This window comes from Ranitomeya variabilis, chromosome 4 (assembly GCF_051348905.1).
Source record: "Ranitomeya variabilis isolate aRanVar5 chromosome 4, aRanVar5.hap1, whole genome shotgun sequence".
Taxonomy (NCBI): Eukaryota; Metazoa; Chordata; class Amphibia; order Anura; family Dendrobatidae; genus Ranitomeya; species Ranitomeya variabilis.
This window is the reverse complement of record NC_135235.1, coordinates 194178378-194197670: the sequence shown is the minus strand read 5'-3', so window position 1 is coordinate 194197670 and position 19293 is coordinate 194178378. Positions and strand designations below refer to the sequence as shown.

At 42.3% G+C, this 19293-nt stretch overlaps 1 protein-coding gene across 3 annotated transcripts in view; it reads left to right on the top strand.

Moving 5' to 3' along the window:
• The window catches only part of LOC143770172 (BAR/IMD domain-containing adapter protein 2-like), a 113313-nt gene that overhangs the window by 44232 nt on the left and 49788 nt on the right, over positions 1-19293 (top strand). For all 3 annotated transcript variants that reach the window (XM_077259516.1, XM_077259518.1, XM_077259517.1), the window contains 2 exons: positions 6478-6564; positions 14687-14748. In XM_077259516.1, coding sequence (XP_077115631.1) covers positions 6478-6564; positions 14687-14748 — 149 coding nt within the window. The remainder of the gene's footprint in view (positions 1-6477; positions 6565-14686; positions 14749-19293) is intronic.

The following is a 19293-nucleotide window of genomic DNA, read 5'->3' as shown; positions in this document are numbered from 1 at the left end:
CCAACACTGCGCCCCTGCCGGGGCATGCAGCCGTACATCACTAAGCACAATGCCGAGCATCGGATCAAGTGGTGTAAAGCTGCCACCACTGGACTTTAGAGGAGATGTGTTCTGTGCAGTGATGGATCGCACTTCTCTATCTGACATTTGATGGAAGAGTCTGGGTTTGGTGAAAACCAGGAGACTGTTACCTGCCTGTCTGTGATGTTTGGTGGAGAAGGAATAATTCTATGGAAAAGTGAAGTAAAATCTTATTGCTTCAGCATACAAGACATTGTGAACAATTGTAGCTTCCAACTTTGTGGGAACAGTTTGGGGAAGGCCCTATTCTGTCCTCCATGACTATGCTCAGTGTACAAGGTCCATACAAACATGGTTGTGGCAGGTTGGTGTAGAAGAACATGATTGACCGAACATAGCTCGGGCCTCAACCCCAACAAATATCTTTGGGATGAACTAGACTAGAAATTGTGAGCCCAGCCATCTCCTCCAACATCAGTGTCTGGCCTCACACATGCTCTTCTGGATGATGGGGCAAAAAATTCCCAAAGACACCTAAATATTCTGGTGGTGTTACGTATAGCTGTACTACCCATACTTTTGCCCACAAAGGGTATGCGATTTGGCAAGATAAGAAGCCATGAAATCTACAAGTTACATTTACACGAGCATGTTTCTATTAGAAGGCATCTGAAGGTACAAGGAACAATTCCTAAGACAGCCGTCTGGACTTAAGGAACTGCTATGTTTGTGCTTCAAAACATCCTACAGACGAGGATTCTCCTTGAATGAAGAGAATAGAAACCACAAGTATGTCTGGTTCTGTGGCACCTTCCCATAGATTCTCAGAAACCTGTTGGGATCTGTCTTTAATTCTTGTGCTAGTTGGTTACGAAGCCCTGGGGTAGAAAATGCATGTCGTCTGCCAGTTCATTGTTCATTGCTAATCACGCTGATCCTGTAAAGTCAAGTATTGCTCATAAGGAGTCTCAGACAAGTGCTTATGGCAGGAACTATATTAAAGGAAATGGATTTGTGCTTGCTCTTTGCCGTGCCCTTAGGGTCAGCCTTTTTTTGGTATTGTAAACTCTTTTATTGCTAACAGAATCCCCATGTAATTATGTTTTGGGTGTAGAGAAGAATCAGTCGTAACAGTTACTATGTATCACAGATTATTTTATAAGAACTCTGGTGAAAACCTATCTAATGCGCATCGGTTGCTTCAGATGACCTTCCAGAATAAGCTGTCATGTGTGTACGTGAGAAATTACACTACTTATGGCTATTTTATGACTTACATTGAGGTTTTTCTTCCTTAGGCACCAAAAATATTTTTTCCTACGCTTGTGGGCAGAGAGTATCTGCTGTGATATCTCCACTAACTGAATACACAGAAAAGAAGAGATCCTGCTCCCTTAACTTTCTGAATCACTTCCTCAAAAGCAGGAGTAGCTTGTAGGCAGTTTATTCGCAGTACTAACCAGTGTAGCTGTAAATCCAGCAGTAGGGTCTGCAGATTTGTCAATCGTGCTCGTCGAACGTGAAACTGCCGATGCCATTGTTCTCCTGGAGATAAGCCACCAGTCAACGCAAGTGTTATCACCTCTTCTCTAAATTCTAGAGAGACAGTACCTTTTTACAGTTGAATATTAATGAGGCCATGTTCACACAGAGATTTTTTCACATGCTTTTTAGAGCTCATCCTTCCCAAAATCCTCCTAAAAAAACTGCTTCAAAAACTATTGGAAGGCTCATCAAGTTCGCTCCTATGGGAAATCTACTTTATATGAAGTGTTTTTGGAACTTTTTTTCTCCTGAAGAGGTTTTGAAAAATGTCTGGTGAGAAAGAAGAAAGAACATATCACTCCTTCAGATCAGCTCCTGATGGAATCCGCTACAATCTAGTCACTGTCCAATCAAAAGGCTGCAAAAAATGCGTAAGAAAAAAAAACCTCTTATAAAAACTCTTCCAAACCTTCCCAGGAAAAGAAGGAGTATTTCTTAAAGCTGTTTCTGCTTGAAAAATTTGGTTTAAAACACTTCAGAAATGTCAATGTGCACTGTGAGCCTAATAACTAAGACTACTAGCTCCTTGCTCCTTCTTAAACAGGTTACACAGGAACACTCTGATGAGCGAGCACTCTTCTCATTGAGACACGGCCGAGATAGCTGCTGACCAAACATCTAATGCGTATGGGGGCACCCGCTGATTATTGGTCTGATTTTGGACATGTCTGATTTTGGACTGCCAACCACTTTGTTCTCCGGGAGATAAGCCACCGTCAGAGATGCCGGTCAGCAGCTTTCTCGTAGAAAACACAGGAGTGCTCAAACGAACAAGCACTTTTGTGTATGGGACTAAGATTACTATGCCTTTAAACAATTCTCCACTGCCCATATGATGATGCTATGGGTTTGGAAGCTTCTGTAGGAGTGTGGAAAGAAACCCATGAAAACACCGGGAGAACGTGCAAAGTTCATGTTTCTAGCAACACATTGTGGTGTCCATTCTTAACTGAAGATTTGAGGAGACAACATCCACTCAGATGTTGGAGTCTTGGTAGTGAGCCATCAAAAGGAGACAAAGCTGAAGTGTTGGGCGTACATGGCCTTCATGGCATGTAGTAAGGTCAGACATGGCGGGTTCTGTAAGAATTCTCATTTTACTATGATTTAATTATAGCGCACGGACCAATTCCTGGCAAACTCCGACTTTATTGAGAAACCTGCGCTGTCAGGAAGCGGAGTCACTGCCAGATGGTTCTGACAGGATGAATCACGTTCAGTTGTATTATTAATCACTACTAGTCCTGTCATCATTCTTAAAGGGATTTGCTCATCTTCTGAACAGGACCCTACCGCTCCTCCACCTCCCCGCTACCTTCGTGCATTTTTGCAATAGCTGCATTGTTGCATCGCTGGTCCAAACTGTGTGCACTCAGGTGCTGCGAGACTGATGAGACCCCAGAACACCAAAACTTTCTGTAGAATCAAAGAATCACTGCACTACTGGATCAAGACAGCTTCAGAGCAGCGCTTACAAGATCTATAGGAAAGAGCTTGTAAAAGATAGAAAACCTGATTCACAGAAGACAAGGCAACCTTCTTCCACAGTGCCATAGACCAGTTATCATGCTCATGTGCCCATCTGTCTCATATGTCCTTCGTCTCCTCTGCTGTAGGTGGTATCACTATCTGGCTGGAAAGCTTAGTTTTGAGCACGACTTTGTACTATAGTGTAGATACTGTAGAATATCACTAGTATTATGTCCTCCCTGATTTAATTGTCATTACATGTGCTACCTCTATTAAGCGAATGAGTCATCAGACAATGACCTATTGTTTAAATCAGGTTTCATGTTGCATGTATTTTTAAAATATTTTTGCAAATGTTATTTCTTTCCATATCATAGTGTCTTTTAATAATAAAAAAAAATAATAGTTATCTTGCCATTTTCATACTGGCTACTAGGATTGTTTGAGACTCCTATTTCCTGTAATTTCAGGAAGAGTTTTTCAGCAGGCTCATTATCACCAGAGGCAGGATTACAATGACAGGTAACATTTCTCTCAATACAGAGCTGAAAGCACACGATCATTCACAGATGGTAACGTCAGAGCACCTCCTGCTCCCCTTATAACAGTGTTTCCCAAATTTCAGTCCTCTTGGCCCCTAACTGATCATGGTGTCAGGATTTCCTTCGTTTGGCAACGGGGATGGAATTATTATTGAGGCCTCAGAAGCTGCCGAAGGTTCTTTCTCCAGTGTAATGCTAAGAAAAACATGATCAGTTGGGGTCCTGAGGACTGGAGTTTGGGAGACACTGCTTTACAGAAACTTTTGCACACACTCATTAGATGCTTCAATAAAAATTCGTAAGGTCTGAGTCAGTCTGCTGCTGCTAATGTACATGTGAATCTCCAGAAAGAGCAGGAATTCTGAGTCTAGAATAACGAAGTGACCAGTGTGAAAATTGCAAGATTTTTCATTTGCATTTGGTCTATTTGATGAGTTTACTCCTTATCTGAAATGTTATATATATATATATATATATATATATATATATATATATATATATATATATATATATATGGTTATATCTATATATACAGTATGTGCGTGCATATCTCTCTTCTCTCTATATATATATATGTATATCTATATATATGTGTGTGTATGTATGTATATAGTATGTGTGTGTGTATATATATATATATATATATATATATACTGTATATATATACTAGCTGTTTTCAGCCAGCTAACGCTCAGCATGCTCATTGCTATCTAATTAATGCTGCTAGTGATTAAACTAAAGTAAATAATGACAACATTCAATAGCGCTTACACAGGTGGTAAATTAACTTAAAATGAAGTTGATAACAATAATAATAATTAAAAATCAGAATATTACTAATACATTTTATTCACAGTGTAAAATCAAAAGCAAACTGGATTCGTGTGGTAATGTGTGGGGACGGAGCCTCGTGTGGTAATGTGTGGGGATGGAGCCTCGTGTGGTAATGTGGGGGGACGGAGCCTTGTGTGGTAATGTGGAGGGACGGAGCCTCATGTGGTAATGTGGAGGAACGGAGCCTCATATGGTAATGTGTGAGGATGGAGCCTCGTGTGGTAATGTGTGGGGACGGAGCCTCGTGTGGTAATGTGGAGGGACGGAGCCTCGTGTGGTAATGTGGGGGGATGGAGCCTTGTGTGGTAATGTGTGGGGACGGAGCCTCATGTGGTAATGTGGAGGAACGGAGCCTCATATGGTAATGTGTGGGGACGGAGCCTCGTGTGGTAATGTGTGGGGACGGAGCCTCGTGTGGTAATGTGGGGGGACGGAGCCTTGTGTGGTAATGTGTGGGGACGGAGCCTCATATGGTAATGTGTGAGGATGGAGCCTCGTGTGGTAATGTGTGGGGACAGAGCCTCGTGTGGTAATGTGGGGGGACGGAGCCTCGTGTGGTAATGTGGGGGGGCGGGATTATGTGTGGTAATGTGGTGGGGGGGTGGGATTGTGTGTGGTAATGTGGTGGGGGGGCAGGATTATGTGTGGTAATGTGGTGGGGGTGGGATTATGTGTGGTAATGTGGTGGGCGGGTGGGATTATGTGTGGTAATGTGGTGGGGGGTGGGATTGTGTGTGGTAATGTGGTGGGGGGTGGGATTATGTGTGGTAATGTGGTGGGGGGTGGGATTATGCGTGGTAATGTGGTGGGGAGCGGGATTATGTGTGGTAATGTGGGGGGGTGGGATTGTGTGTGTAGTAATGTGGTGGGGCGGCGGGATTATGTGTGGTAATGTGGTGGGGGGCGGGATTATGTGTGGTAATGTGGTGGGGGGCGTGATTATGTGTGGTAATGTGGTGGGGGGGCGGGATTATGTGTGGTAATGTGGTGGGGGGCAGGATAGTGTGTGGTAATGTGGTGGGGGGGCGGGATTGTGTGTGGTGATGTGGTGGGGGGGCGGGATTGTGTGTGGTAATGTGGTGGGGGCGGGATTGTATGTGATAATGTGGTGGGGGGGCAGGATTATGTGTGGTAATGTGGTGGGGGGCGGGATTATGTGTGGTAATGTGGTGGGGGGCGGGATTGTGTGTGGTAATGTGGTGGGGGGCGGGATTATGTGTGGTAATGTGGTGGGGGGCGGGATTGTGTGTGGTAATGTGGGGGGTGGGATTATGTGTGGTAATGTGGTGGGGGGCAGGATTGTGTGTGGTAATGTGGTGGGGGGCGGGATTGTGTGTGGTAATGTGGTGGGGGGGCGGGATTGTGTGTGGTAATGTGGGGGGCGGGATTATGTGTGGTAATGTGGTGGGGGGCAGGATTGTGTGTGGTGATGTGTGGGGGCGGAGCTACTGTGCAGGGGGCGGGATTAGCGAGTAATCACGATGCCTCTTATATATATCTATATATATAATTGTCTAAGGGTTTTTCCGTCTGTCTGTCTGTCTGTCTGTCTGTCCTGGAAATCCCGCGTCTCTGATTGGTCGAGGCCGCCAGGCCTCGACCAATCAGAGACGGGCACAGCATGGCGACGATGATGTCATAATGAAAATCCCGCGTCTCTGATTGATCGAGGCCGCCAGGCCTCGACCAATCAGCGACGGGCGCAGTATCGACGTAGATGTCATAATGGTTGCCATGGCGACGATGATGTCATAAAGGTTGCCTCGACCAATCAGCGACGGGCACAGTCTGCCGCGAATTCTGGAATCATCATTGTCCATATACTGCGGGGACATGCATATTCTAGAATACCCGATGCGTTAGAATCGGGCCACAGTCTAGTAGATATATATATATATAATTTATCCTGATGAGCAAAAGGGTAGCAATGTTTTGAATTTTTGACTTTCAGGCTCCATATCTCTCCATCCCCCACAGCTCTGAACATGAGACCACCATCATTTTATAGACAATCACCTTGGTTATCTCATACATAAACATTTTATATGTCTCCTCCTTGCTGCAGGCGTCACTGTTGCCGCAAAAGGTTATTTTGATGCCCTGGTGAAATTGGGAGAACTTGCCAGCATCAGCCAAGGATCTAAAGAGCTGGGTGAGTCGCATGTATTTACACTCTATATCCCCCCTGCTTTTGCTTTTGGCTTTTTACATCCTGCAAATATACTGTGTAAGATCCTAGAAGTTTGGAGATTCATGACCAAGCTGATTACACGGGAAGCGTTGCCTTCCTGGGGAGCGGCAGAAATTCCTGGTGTCTCCTCTCACTGTAGGATATAGTGCGGCTCCTGCAGGGGGACAGTAACGTGAAGCGCCCGTCAGTGTCTCCTCTGTTCCTTCCTTGACGACTTTGCCAGCTCCCGGCTTTTCTTAATCACATTCCCCATTTTGCTGCCCAGGCAACCTGCTCAGTGCTAGAATGGACTGTGAGGGGTGCGCAGACCGCCGGTGCCTGGGTTTCCTGTGGCCTCCCTCTTCATGCCAGGGTTACTTATTTCCATTAACACATTTTGTTGCCCAAGTGACCTTCATATTGATACCAAACACTTTGCTGTAAATCATGGTCTCTGTGAGGCTTTCTATCATGAAGGAACCAGGCAGCATTCAGATCTGGCCATTATACCGCTGCTGAAGCCAATTAAACTCATGGCTTTATATAAAAAAATGGTTTCATTGTGGATGGGTCTGAGGAAGTGGAATTAGATTGTGAGCCCCATTGCTAACTGGCATGAAAAGCACTGATAAAGATATATTTTTTAACATGCTATGAATGTGATACAATAACCGATTCACACCCCTTTAAAGAGAACCTTTTAACTGATCATGAGTGGCCACTTTTTGCTCTTATTTTATTCCACCTGATCCACTGAGTTTTCTATTTTTTGGATTTTTTAAATCGGCCATACAGTTCCAGAGATATGGGCCTTTTTATTTTAACCGTAATTCTCTTTTCAATGGGGTGTGGCTTACGGGCTTATTATGCAGATCAGCCTAAAGCCACGCCCCAGAGGATCCTATGAGCCATGCCCCCTATTAAAGACCATACAAATTAGTAGCAAGTAAAAAATCACCATATCTCTGGAACCGCATGGTGGATTTAAAAAATAGTAAAAGTGGGTTACTTAGGGGAGAAGCTAGAATAAAATAAGTGCAAAAACTGGGCAATTTTCATCTTGTGACAAATCCTCTTTAAACTCCTCTCTGGTTCTTGTAAATAGCCGTTTGTTGTCAGTAGCCTGTCTAAGCTTGTTGTGACATGCTAAGATGTCACGTGATCAGCCGCTTGGAAAGGGAGACCATCCCAACAGGAATATTGTAGAACCAAATCTCATGTTCCTGTGGAGGAATACCCCAGTTATCTGTACCCTCCCGGCCAGGACCACAATCTAATGCCATAATGTAGCCAGACATGGGCAGCCCGGCCTGGGTATTTCAGCTATGTGGGAGTCAGTGATTAGTAATGTCTTAGTCTTCTTACATAGAAGGGAAATAGAAGATAATCTGAGTCACGCTGAACTGTAAGAATGTCATAATTAGGGTCGAACAGTTGGGAACAATATTCATCTTTATTTCTGCTCAGGAGGTAACAATGTGCAGCTGAGGCTGACAAAGCTGCAATCTTGTTCTGTCCCATAGTTACTTCGTTTCTAAATTAGAAGGAACAATATCATATAGAGTTAGACCATAATACAGAACAGTCTATAATGTACAGAACGTTCTACAGACTATAATGTACAGAACATTCCACAGACATTATCATACAGAATGTTCCACAGTCTATAATGTACAGAACATTCTACAGTCTATAATGTACAGAACATTCTACAGACTATAATGTACAGAACATTCTACAGACTATAATGTACAGAACATTCTACAGACTATAATGTACAGAACGTTCTACAGTCTATGATGTACAGAACATTCTACAGTCTATAATGTACAGAACATTCTGCAGTATATAATGTACAGAACATTCTACAGTCTATAATGTACAGAACATTCTACAGTCTATAATGTACAGAACATTCTACAGTCTATAATGTACAGAACATTCTACAGTATATAATGCACAGAACATTCTACAGACTATAATGTACAGAACGTTCTACAGTCTATAATGTACAGAACGTTCCACAGTCTATAATGTACAGAACATTCTACGGTCTATAATGTACAGAACATTCTGCAGTCTATAATGTACAGAACATTCTACAGTCTATAATGTACAGAACGTTCTACAGTCTATAATGTACAGAACATTCTACAGTCTATAATGTACAGAACATTCTACAGTCTATAATGTACAGAACATTCTACAGTCTATAATGTACAGAGCATTCTACAGTCTATAATGTACAGAACGTTCTACAGTCTATAATGTACAGAACGTTCTACAGTCTATAATGTACAGAACATTCTACAGTCTATTAGGTACAGAACATTCTACAGTCTATAATGTACAGAACATTCTACAGTCTATAATGTACAGAACGTTCTACAGTCTATAATGTACAGAACATTCTACAGTCTATAATGTACACAACGTTCTACAGTCTATAATGTACAGAACATTCTACAGTCTATAATGTACAGAACATTCTACAGACTATAATGTACTGAACATTCTACAGTCTATAATGTACAGAACATTCTACAGTCTATAATGTACAGAATGTTCTACAGTCTATAATGTACAGAACATTCTACAGTCTATAATGCATAGAACGTTCTACAGTCTATAATGTACAGAACATTCTACAGACTATAATGTACTGAACATTCTACAGTCTATAATGTACAGAACATTCTACAGTCTATAATGTACAGAATGTTCTACAGTCTATAATGTACAGAACATTCTACAGTCTATAATGCATAGAACGTTCTACAGTCTATAATGTACAGAACGTTCTACAGACTATAATGTACTGAACTTTCTACAGTCTATAATGTACAGAACATTCTACAGTCTATAATGTACAGAATGTTCTACAGTCTATAATGTACAGAACGTTCTACAGTCTATAATGTACCGAACGTTCTACAGTCTATAATGCACAGAACGTTCTACAGTCTATAATGTACAGAACGTTCTACAGTCTATAATGTACAGAACGTTCTACAGTCTATAATGTACAGAACGTTCTACAGTCTATAATGTACAGAACGTTCTACAGTCTATAATGTACAGAACGTTCTACAGTCTATAATGTACAGAACGTTCTACAGACTATAATGTACAGAACGTTCTGCAGTCTATAATGTACAGAACGTTCTACAGTCTATAATGTACAGAACATTCTACAGTCTATAATGTACAGAACATTCTGCAGTCTATAATGTACAGAACATTCTACAGTCTATAATGTACAGAACATTCTACAGTCTATAATGCACAGAACATTCTACAGACTATAATGTACAGAACGTTCTACAGTCTATAATGTACAGAACGTTCTACATACTATAATGTACAGAACGTTCTACAGTCTATAATATACAGAACATTTTACAGTCTATAATGTACAGAACATTCTACAGTGTAAAATGTACAGAACATTCTACAGTCTATAATGTACAGAATATTTTACAGTCTATAATGTACAGAACATTCTACAGTCTATAATGTGCAGAACGTTCTACAGTCTATAATGTACAGAACGTTCTAGTCTATAATGTACAGAACATTCTACAGACTATAATTTACAGAACGTTCTTCAGTCTATAATGTACAGAACGTTCTGCAGTCTATAATGTACAGAACTTTCTACAGACTATAATTTACAGAACGTTCTACAGTCTATAATGTGCAGAACGTTCTACAGTCTATAATGTACAGAACATTCTACAGTCTATAATGTACAGAACATTCTACAGACTATAATGTACACAACGTTCTACAGTCTATGATGTACAGAACGTTCTACAGTCTATGATGTACAGAACGTTCTGCAGTCTATAATGTACAGAACGTTCTACAGTCTATAATGCACACAACATTCTGCAGTCTTTAATGCACAGAAAGTTCTACAGTCTGTAATGTACAGAACTTCTACAGTCTATAATGCACAGAACATTCTACAGTCTATAATGTACAGAACGTTCTGCAGTCTATAATGCACAGAACGTTCTGCAGTCTATAATGTACACAACGTTCTACAGTCTATAATGTACAGAACGTTCTACAGTCTATAATGTACAGAACTTTCTACAGACTATAATGTACAGAATGTTCTACAGTCTATAATGTACAGAACGTTCTGCAGTCTGTAATGTACAGAACGTTCTGCAGTCTGTAATGTACAGAACGTTCTACAGTCTGTAATGTACAGAACGTTCTACAGACTATAATGTACAGAACATTCTACAGTCTATAATGTACAGAATATTCTACAGTCTATAATGTACAGAACATTCTACAGACTATAATGTACAGAACGTTCTACAGTCTATAATGTACAGAACATTCTACAGTCTATAATGTACAGAACATTCTACAGTCTATAATGTACAGAACATTCCACAGTCTATAAAGTACAGAACGTTCTACAGTCTATAATGTACAGAACATTCTGCAGTCTACAATGTACAGAACATTCTACAGTCTATAATGTACAGAACATTCTACAGTCTATAATGTACAGAACGTTCTACAGACTATAATGTACAGATTGTTCTAAAGTCTATAATGTACAGAACATTCTGCAGTCTATAATGTACAGAACATTCTACAGTCTATAATGTACAGAACGTTCTACAGACTACAATGTACTGAACGTTCTATAGTCTATAATGTACAGAACATTCTACAGTCTATAATGTACAGAACGTTCTACAGTCTATAATGTACAGAACGTTCTACAGTCTATAATGTACAGAACGTTCTACAGTCTATAATGTACAGAACGTTCTACAGTCTATAATGTACAGAACATTCTACAGTCTATAATGTACAGAACGTTCTACAGACTATAATGTACAGAACGTTTAACAGTCTATAATGTACAGAACATTCTACAGTCTATAATGTACAGAACGTTCTACAGTCTATAATGTACAGAATGTTCTACAGTCTATAATGTACAGAACGTTCTACAGTCTATAATGTACAGAACGTTCTACAGTCTATAATGTACAGAACGTTCTACAGTCTATAATGTACAGAACGTTCTACAGACTATAATGTACAGAACGTTTAACAGTCTATAATGTACAGAACATTCTACAGTCTATAATGTACAGAACGTTCTACAGTCTATAATGTACAGAATGTTCTACAGTCTATAATGTACAGAACGTTCTACAGTCTATAATGTACAGAACGTTCTACAGACTATAATGTACAGAACATTCTACAGACTATAATGTACAGAACAATTTACAGTCTATAATGTACAGAACGTTCTACAGACTATAATGTACAGAACGTTCTACAGTCTATAATGTACAGAACGTTCTACAGTCTATAATGTACAGAAGGTTCTACAGTCTATAATGTACAGAACGTTCTACAGTCTATAATGTACAGAACATTCTACAGACTATAATGTACAGAACGTTCTACAGTCTATAATGTACAGAACGCTCTACAGTCTATAATGTACAGAACGTTCTAGACTATAATGTTCAGAACGTTCTACAGTCTATAATGTACAGAACGTTCTACAGTCTATAATGTACAGAACATTCTACAGTCTATAATGTATAGAACGTTCTACAGTCTATAATGTACAGAACATTCTACTGTCTATAATGTACAGAACATTCTACAGTCTATAATGTACAGAACATTCTACAGACTATAATGTACAGAACGTTCTCCAGTCTCTAATGTACAGAACATTCTACAGTCTATAATGCACAGAACGTTCTACAGTCTATAATATACAGAACATTCTACAGTCTATAATGTACAGAACGTTCTACAGTCTATAATGTACAGAACATTCTACAGTCTATAATGTACAGAACGTTCTACAGACTATAATGTACAGAACGTTCTACAGTCTATAATGTACAGAACGTTCTACAGTCTATAATGTACAGAACGTTCTACAGACTATAATGTACTGAACGTTCTACAGTCTATGTACAGAATGTTCTACAGACTATAATGTACTGAACGTTCTACAGTCTATAATGTACAGAACATTCTACAGTCTATAATGTACAGAATGTTCTACAGTCTATAATGTACAGAACATTCTACAGTCTATAATGCACAGAACGTTCTACAGTCTATAATGTACAGAACGTTCTACAGACTATAATGTACAGAACGTTCTACAGTCTATAATGTACAGAACGTTCTACAGTCTATAATGCACAGAACGTTCTACAGTCTATAATGTACAGAACGTTCTACAGACTATAATGTACAGAACGTTCTACAGTCTATAATGTACAGAACATTCTGCAGTCTATAATGTACAGAACATTCTACAGTCTATAATGTACAGAACGTTCTACATACTATAATGTACTGAACGTTCTACAGTCTATAATGTACAGAACATTCTACAGTCTATAATGTACAGAATGTTCTACAGTCTATAATGTACAGAACATTCTACAGTCTATAATGCACAGAACGTTCTACAGTCTATAATGTACAGAACATTCTACAGACTATAATGTACAGAACATTCTACAGACTATAATGTACAGAACGTTCTACAGACTATAATGTACAGAACGTTCTACAGTCAGGTTTTAGCATACAACACATGCATGAACACTTTCCTGGAGCGCTTCCTCTCCAGGCACACTGAACACTGCTGCCTTGGATAGCCAAGTACATAAGCCCCAGACCATGTGACTCCTCCACCATGTGACTGATCACATGATTGTGACATCACACAGGTCCTGTCAGGACACAGTGGTGGCGGATCTGCAGGTGGAGATAAGGTGGACATTCTCCCACCTGCTCTATGAATGTCCATATAAAACCCGCCCATTTATGCAACTTTAGTTTAAACCTCACAATACTTTAGAGTGCTGCAGGAAAATATTTTACCAGTGTCTTTGTCACAGTATATTACTGGTTGCATAAATTGTAGATAATATTATATATTAATGATAAGTGTCCATGATCTGAACTGTACAAGGTTCACACAATGATGAATATGTGACCCTGACAGCAGGGTGTAACCTGGAGGTCGTTTTGAGCATTTTTCTTCTTGACTTTGAAGTATTGTTTATGTTTGTAAGTCAAGGGGGTAACAGACATCAGGAATATTTTCACATGTAGATAGGATGTTTCTGCACAGTGATGAGAGAGCGTGATCACCACTGCTTGTTATTCGACCGAATATCGCGGGTACTTGAGTGCCATGCTCAAGTCCCTAGCCCGCTTGTTTTGCAGCTGGTATACAGCCAATAAAAATGTGGGGATTGCCGGCCATACACAGTATGCAGTAGTCATGTTGGCTATTGATATTACTATGCTTGGTCGGTCGCTTCTCTCCATCGGGTCTTATAGAAGACCTGGTGACTTGATGCTCGGCCTCTGGAACCAGTCCAGAGATAGTTGATATAGGAAGGAGAGCTTAGATTAATGCCCCCCCCCTAAATATTATAAAGTTACATCCTTTAGTGCCTTTGTGTGGCACTTAAAGAGTGTTTTTAACATTTTTTAAACCAATTAAATAAATAATTTTAAAAAAAAAAGATCTGACCTTTACTAACCCATGGGCTCGATGCCAGCTGACACTACACAGCTGACATCAACCCCTTAAAATATTACCCTGATTGCCAATGCACCAGGGCAATTGGTAAGAGCCAGGCAAAGGGCAAGAATTGCCGCATCTAATGTGATGTGCCAATTCTGGGGTGGCTGGTATTTTTAGGCTGGGAAGGGGACAATATCCAAGGACCGTACCAGCCTAATAATATCAATCCACAGCTGTCTGCTTTATCTTGGCTGGTTATTTAAAATAGTTATTTATTTAGTTCCCAGCAGTGAATTTTTCCTGCCCCACGCATCCTGTTATGGTCTTCCAGAAAAATGTTCGAGTTTCCCATTGACTTCCATTATGCTCGTTACTCGAGTCGCGTCCATCCGAGCATCCGAACTGTTCAATTCGAGTACTGCTCGCTCATCACTATTTCTGCAGCATGTGCATGGATTCCTGCAAACACCTTCAGGTTCCTTTCTGCTGTTTAACTTCATGTGATCTGCTGGAAATTTACTAGTCCATTTCTATAAATTACAGGTGATACTTTATTTCAAATGGCAGAAGTCCATCGGCAAATCCAAGTCCAGCTGGAGGAAGTTGTAAGTATTTCCTATTACTGGTTAACATTCCATAGGATCCACTTAGAATACCACTAATGTGCCACCCACTTGGGTTTGCCACCTTTCCATCATTTGTACCAATGAAAGCCACAGTGATAGCTGAGTTGGTCATATTGCATGTGTATATGAATGTATAGGTGCACATACAAATTAGAGTAAAGATGGACCAGATGATTCTTCAGCCTGATCCTTTTTGCTCTCCCCCACTGCCAGAGCTGTCTGACTCGGCTCGCACGTGTATAGTTTACATCTGCACAAGTATTTGGCAAACAGTTATTAAAGAGAATCTGTCAGCAAGTTTTTCTACGTAATCTGAAAGCAGCGATGTAGGGACAGAGACTCGGATTCCAGTTATGTGTCACTTACTGGGCTGCTTGGTGCAGTTTAATAAAATCTCTGTTTTCTCTGTTGTAGATGTAGCAGATTGCTGAGCTGTGTATATCCCCGCCCACACCCCTGATTGGCAGATTCCTGTGTACACTGCCAATCAGTGGTGGGGGAGGGATTACACAGATTAGCTGGACTGCCTGGCATGAGACACCTAGTCCTGCAGTGATAATCTCCTGCTAATAAAACACTGATTGTATTGAACCTACAGCAAGCTTCTGAGCAAGTGGCACTAGATTTAATGTTCCTATAATACTTCCTTATAATGATTGATCGGGGCCCCTTTTGGTGGTCTGATAACTCGTTTATTAATAAGAAATTTTTAGTGTTAAAAACTCTTAATGGTCACTTTTACTGCGAGATACTCAAGAACGAGTGTTGTTAAAAATGCATGTTTCATGATTATCTTGCGGTGCTAACAGGCAGCTGATCACCCGGTGAATGAGCAAAACCTTTTTATGGCCCCCATGCAATGATAACAGCCCCCATTATTGCCCCGATACAATAATAATATCCCCCATTATGGCCCCCATACAATGATTATATCCCCATTATGTCCCCAATACAATGATAATATCCCCCATTATGCCCCCATACAATAATAATATCCCCCAATATGGTCCCCATTCAATGATAATATCACCCATTATGACCCCATACAGTGATAATATCCCCCATTATGGCCCCCATACAGTAATAATATCCCCATTATGGCCCCATACAGTGATAATATCTCCTATTATGGCCCCCATACAATGATAATATCCCCATTATGACCTCACATAATGATAATATCCCCCATTATTGCCTCAATACAATGATAATATCCCTCATTATGGCCCCCATACAATGATAATATCCCCATTGTGGCCTCCATACAATGATAATATCCCCATTTTGGCCCCCACACAATGATAATATCCCCATTATGGCCCCCATACAATGATAATATCCCCATTGTGGCCCCCATATAATGATAATATCCCCATTGTGGCCCCCATACAATGATAATATCTCCATTGTGGCCCCCATACAATGATAATATCCCCATTGTGGCCCCCATACAATGATAATATCCCCATTGTGGCCCCCATACAATGATAATATCCCCATTGTGGCCCCCATACAATGATAATATGCCCATTGTGGCCTCCATACAATGATAATATCCCCATTGTGGCCCCCATACAATGATAATATCTCCATTATGGCCCCCATACAATGATAATATCCCCATTGTGGCCCCCACACAATGATAATATCCCCATTGTGACTCCCATACAATGTTAATATCCCCCATTATGGCCCCCATACAATGCTAGAATCCCCATTGTGGCCCCCATACAATGATAATATCCCCATTGTGACTCCCATACAATGTTAATATCCCCATTGTGGCCCCCATACAATGTTAATATCCCCCATTATGGCCCCCATACAATGATAATATCCCCATTGTGGCCCCCATACAATGATAATATCCCCATTGTGGCCCCCATACAATGATAATATCCCCATTGTGACTCCCATACAATGATAATATCCCCATTGTGACTCCAATACAATGTTAAAGGGCCACTGTCACCCCCTCCAGCCGTTATAAACTAAAAGAGCCACCTTGTGCAGCAGTAATGCTGGTCGCCGCCCCCTGCGCGCTGTTCTTCTTAAATCCGGGGCCTGCGCTGTGCGTGCCTGCCTGGGGCAGGCGCAGTGATCATTGGCCGTCATAGCTCAGATGCCGGGTGCCTGACTGCGCCTGTGCGGGCAGTGCGGCCACCCTGTTACTGAATCCCCGCCCTGCACTGTTATGCATTATGCACAGTGCGGGGCTGGGGTTCCTGGGCATGCGCACTGCGCTTGACAGACGCTCCCCCAGGTTCCCCACCTTCCAGCGTCGGTCTGTGCAGGAATCTGCCCAGGAATCCGCCCAGGAATCCCAGCCCGCACTGTGCATAATGCATAACACAGTGCGGGGCGGGGATTCAGTAACAGGGTGGCCGCACTGCCCGCACAGGCGCAGAACGGAACCCGGCATCTGAGCTATGACGGACAATGAAGACTGCGCCTGCCCCAGGCAGGCACGCATAGCGCAGGCGCCGGATTTAAGAAGAACAGCGCGCAGGGGGCGGCGACCATCGCCTCAGAAGAGATCATACCTCCCAACCGTCCCGATTTCAGCGTGACAGTCCCGCTTTGGCACCGGGGTCCCGCTGTCCCGCTTCGGGCATTTAAAATCCCAAATTTGCGGCCGCCGGTGAAGCCCCGCCCACTTCCGGGACGTAGAGAGAGCCCGATTAGGTTTGTGGCTGTTTTTTTTTTCTTATACATGCTGGGTCTCCTCCCGACCGATCCCTCCCCCGCCCCCGCCCCCGCCCCCTGTGTGTGCGGCGCTGCCACGCTGAGGAAGAGAGCCAGCAGCGATCAAGATGAGAGGTCAGCGACTCACTACCTGAGGTGTGTGCACAGAGCTCTGGCGTCTCCTGCTCTTAGCTGCTATCCCGGCAGAGAAGGAGAGACGGGGGAGGTGCCGGGACAGTGCAGAGCTGTGAGCAGCCGGAGAAACTGAAGAGCTGCACATGGACAGATCAGCCGCCCCTGCACCACAGAGGAGATTGTGTGTGTGTGTGATGTGTGTGTGTGTGTGAGATGTGTGATGCTGCATTTGTGTGTGTGTCATGTGTGTATGAGGTATCTGGTGTGTGTGATGGCTGGGTGTGTGTGATGGCTGGGTGTGTGTGTGTGATGGCTGGGTGTGTGTGTGTGATGGCTGGGTGTGTGTGTGTGATGGCTGAGTGTGTGTGTGTGATGGCTGGGTGTGTGTGTGTGTGTGTGATGGCTGGGTGTGTGTGTGTGTGATGGCTGGGTGTGTGTGATGGCTGGGTGTGTGTGATGGCTGCATGTGTGTGATGGCTGCGTGTGTGTGTGTGATGGCTGCGTGTGTGTGTGTGTGTGATGGCTGCGTGTGTGTGTGATGGCTGCGTGTGTGTGTGTGTGTGTGATGGCTGCATGTGTGTGTGATGGCTGCGTGTGTGTGTGTGATGGCTGCGTGTGTGTGTGATGGCTGCGTGTGTGTGATGACTGCGTGTGTGTGTGATGACTGCGTGTGTGTGATGACTGCGTGTGTGTGTGATGGCTGTGTGTGTGTGTGATGGCTGCGTGTGTGTGTGTGATGACTGCGTGTGTGTGTGATGGCTGTGTGTGTGTGTGATGGCTGCATGTGTGATGCATTTGTGTCAAAGCTGCATGTGTTTGTGAGCTGCGTTTGTGATGCTGCGTGTGTATGTGTGATACTGTGTGTGTGATGCTGCATGTGTGTGAGCTGCGTGCCTGTATGTCATTATACAGTATGGAGAACTGTGGCCATAATACAGTATGGAGCATCATGTGGGGTCATTATACAGTATGGAGCATCATGTGCAGTCATTATACAGTATGGAGCATCATGTGCGTTCATTATACAGTATGGAGCATCATGTGCGGCCATTATACAGTATGCATGCGGTCATTATACAGTATGGAGCATCATGTGCGGTCATTATACAGTATGGAGCATCATGTGCGGCCATTATACAGTATGGAGCATCATGTGCGGTCATTATACAGTATGGAGCATCATGTGCGGTCATTATACAGTATGGAGCATCATGTGCGGCCATTATACAGTATGCATGCGGTCATTATACAGTATGGAGCGTCATGTGTGTTCATTATACAGTATGGAGCCTCATGTGTGGCCATTATACAGTATGGAGCACTGTGTGGCCATATTTTTTTGTTTATAACTATTGTATATGAAACAGTGTGATCAGCAGTGCTAAATGGGTGTGCTTGGGACGTGGATATGGGTGTGACTAATTATGAATGGGTGTGGTCAGAGGCGTGGCCTAAAATTTGCGCGCCGCAAACTTTGTCCCTCTTTCCCATCTTCAAAAGTTGGGAGGTATGGAAGAGATGAGTGACGGCATTTGGGAGATTCACAGAGGAGGCTTCAGACCTGCCTCCAGGTACAAAGACAGGTATTTGGGGAAAATTATAAAACGCTTTATTGAGGGAATAACAGAAGCAAAAACTAAGAGAGCCACCTTGTTAGACTGCAGCATTACTGCTGCACAAGGTGGATCTTTTAGTTTATAACGG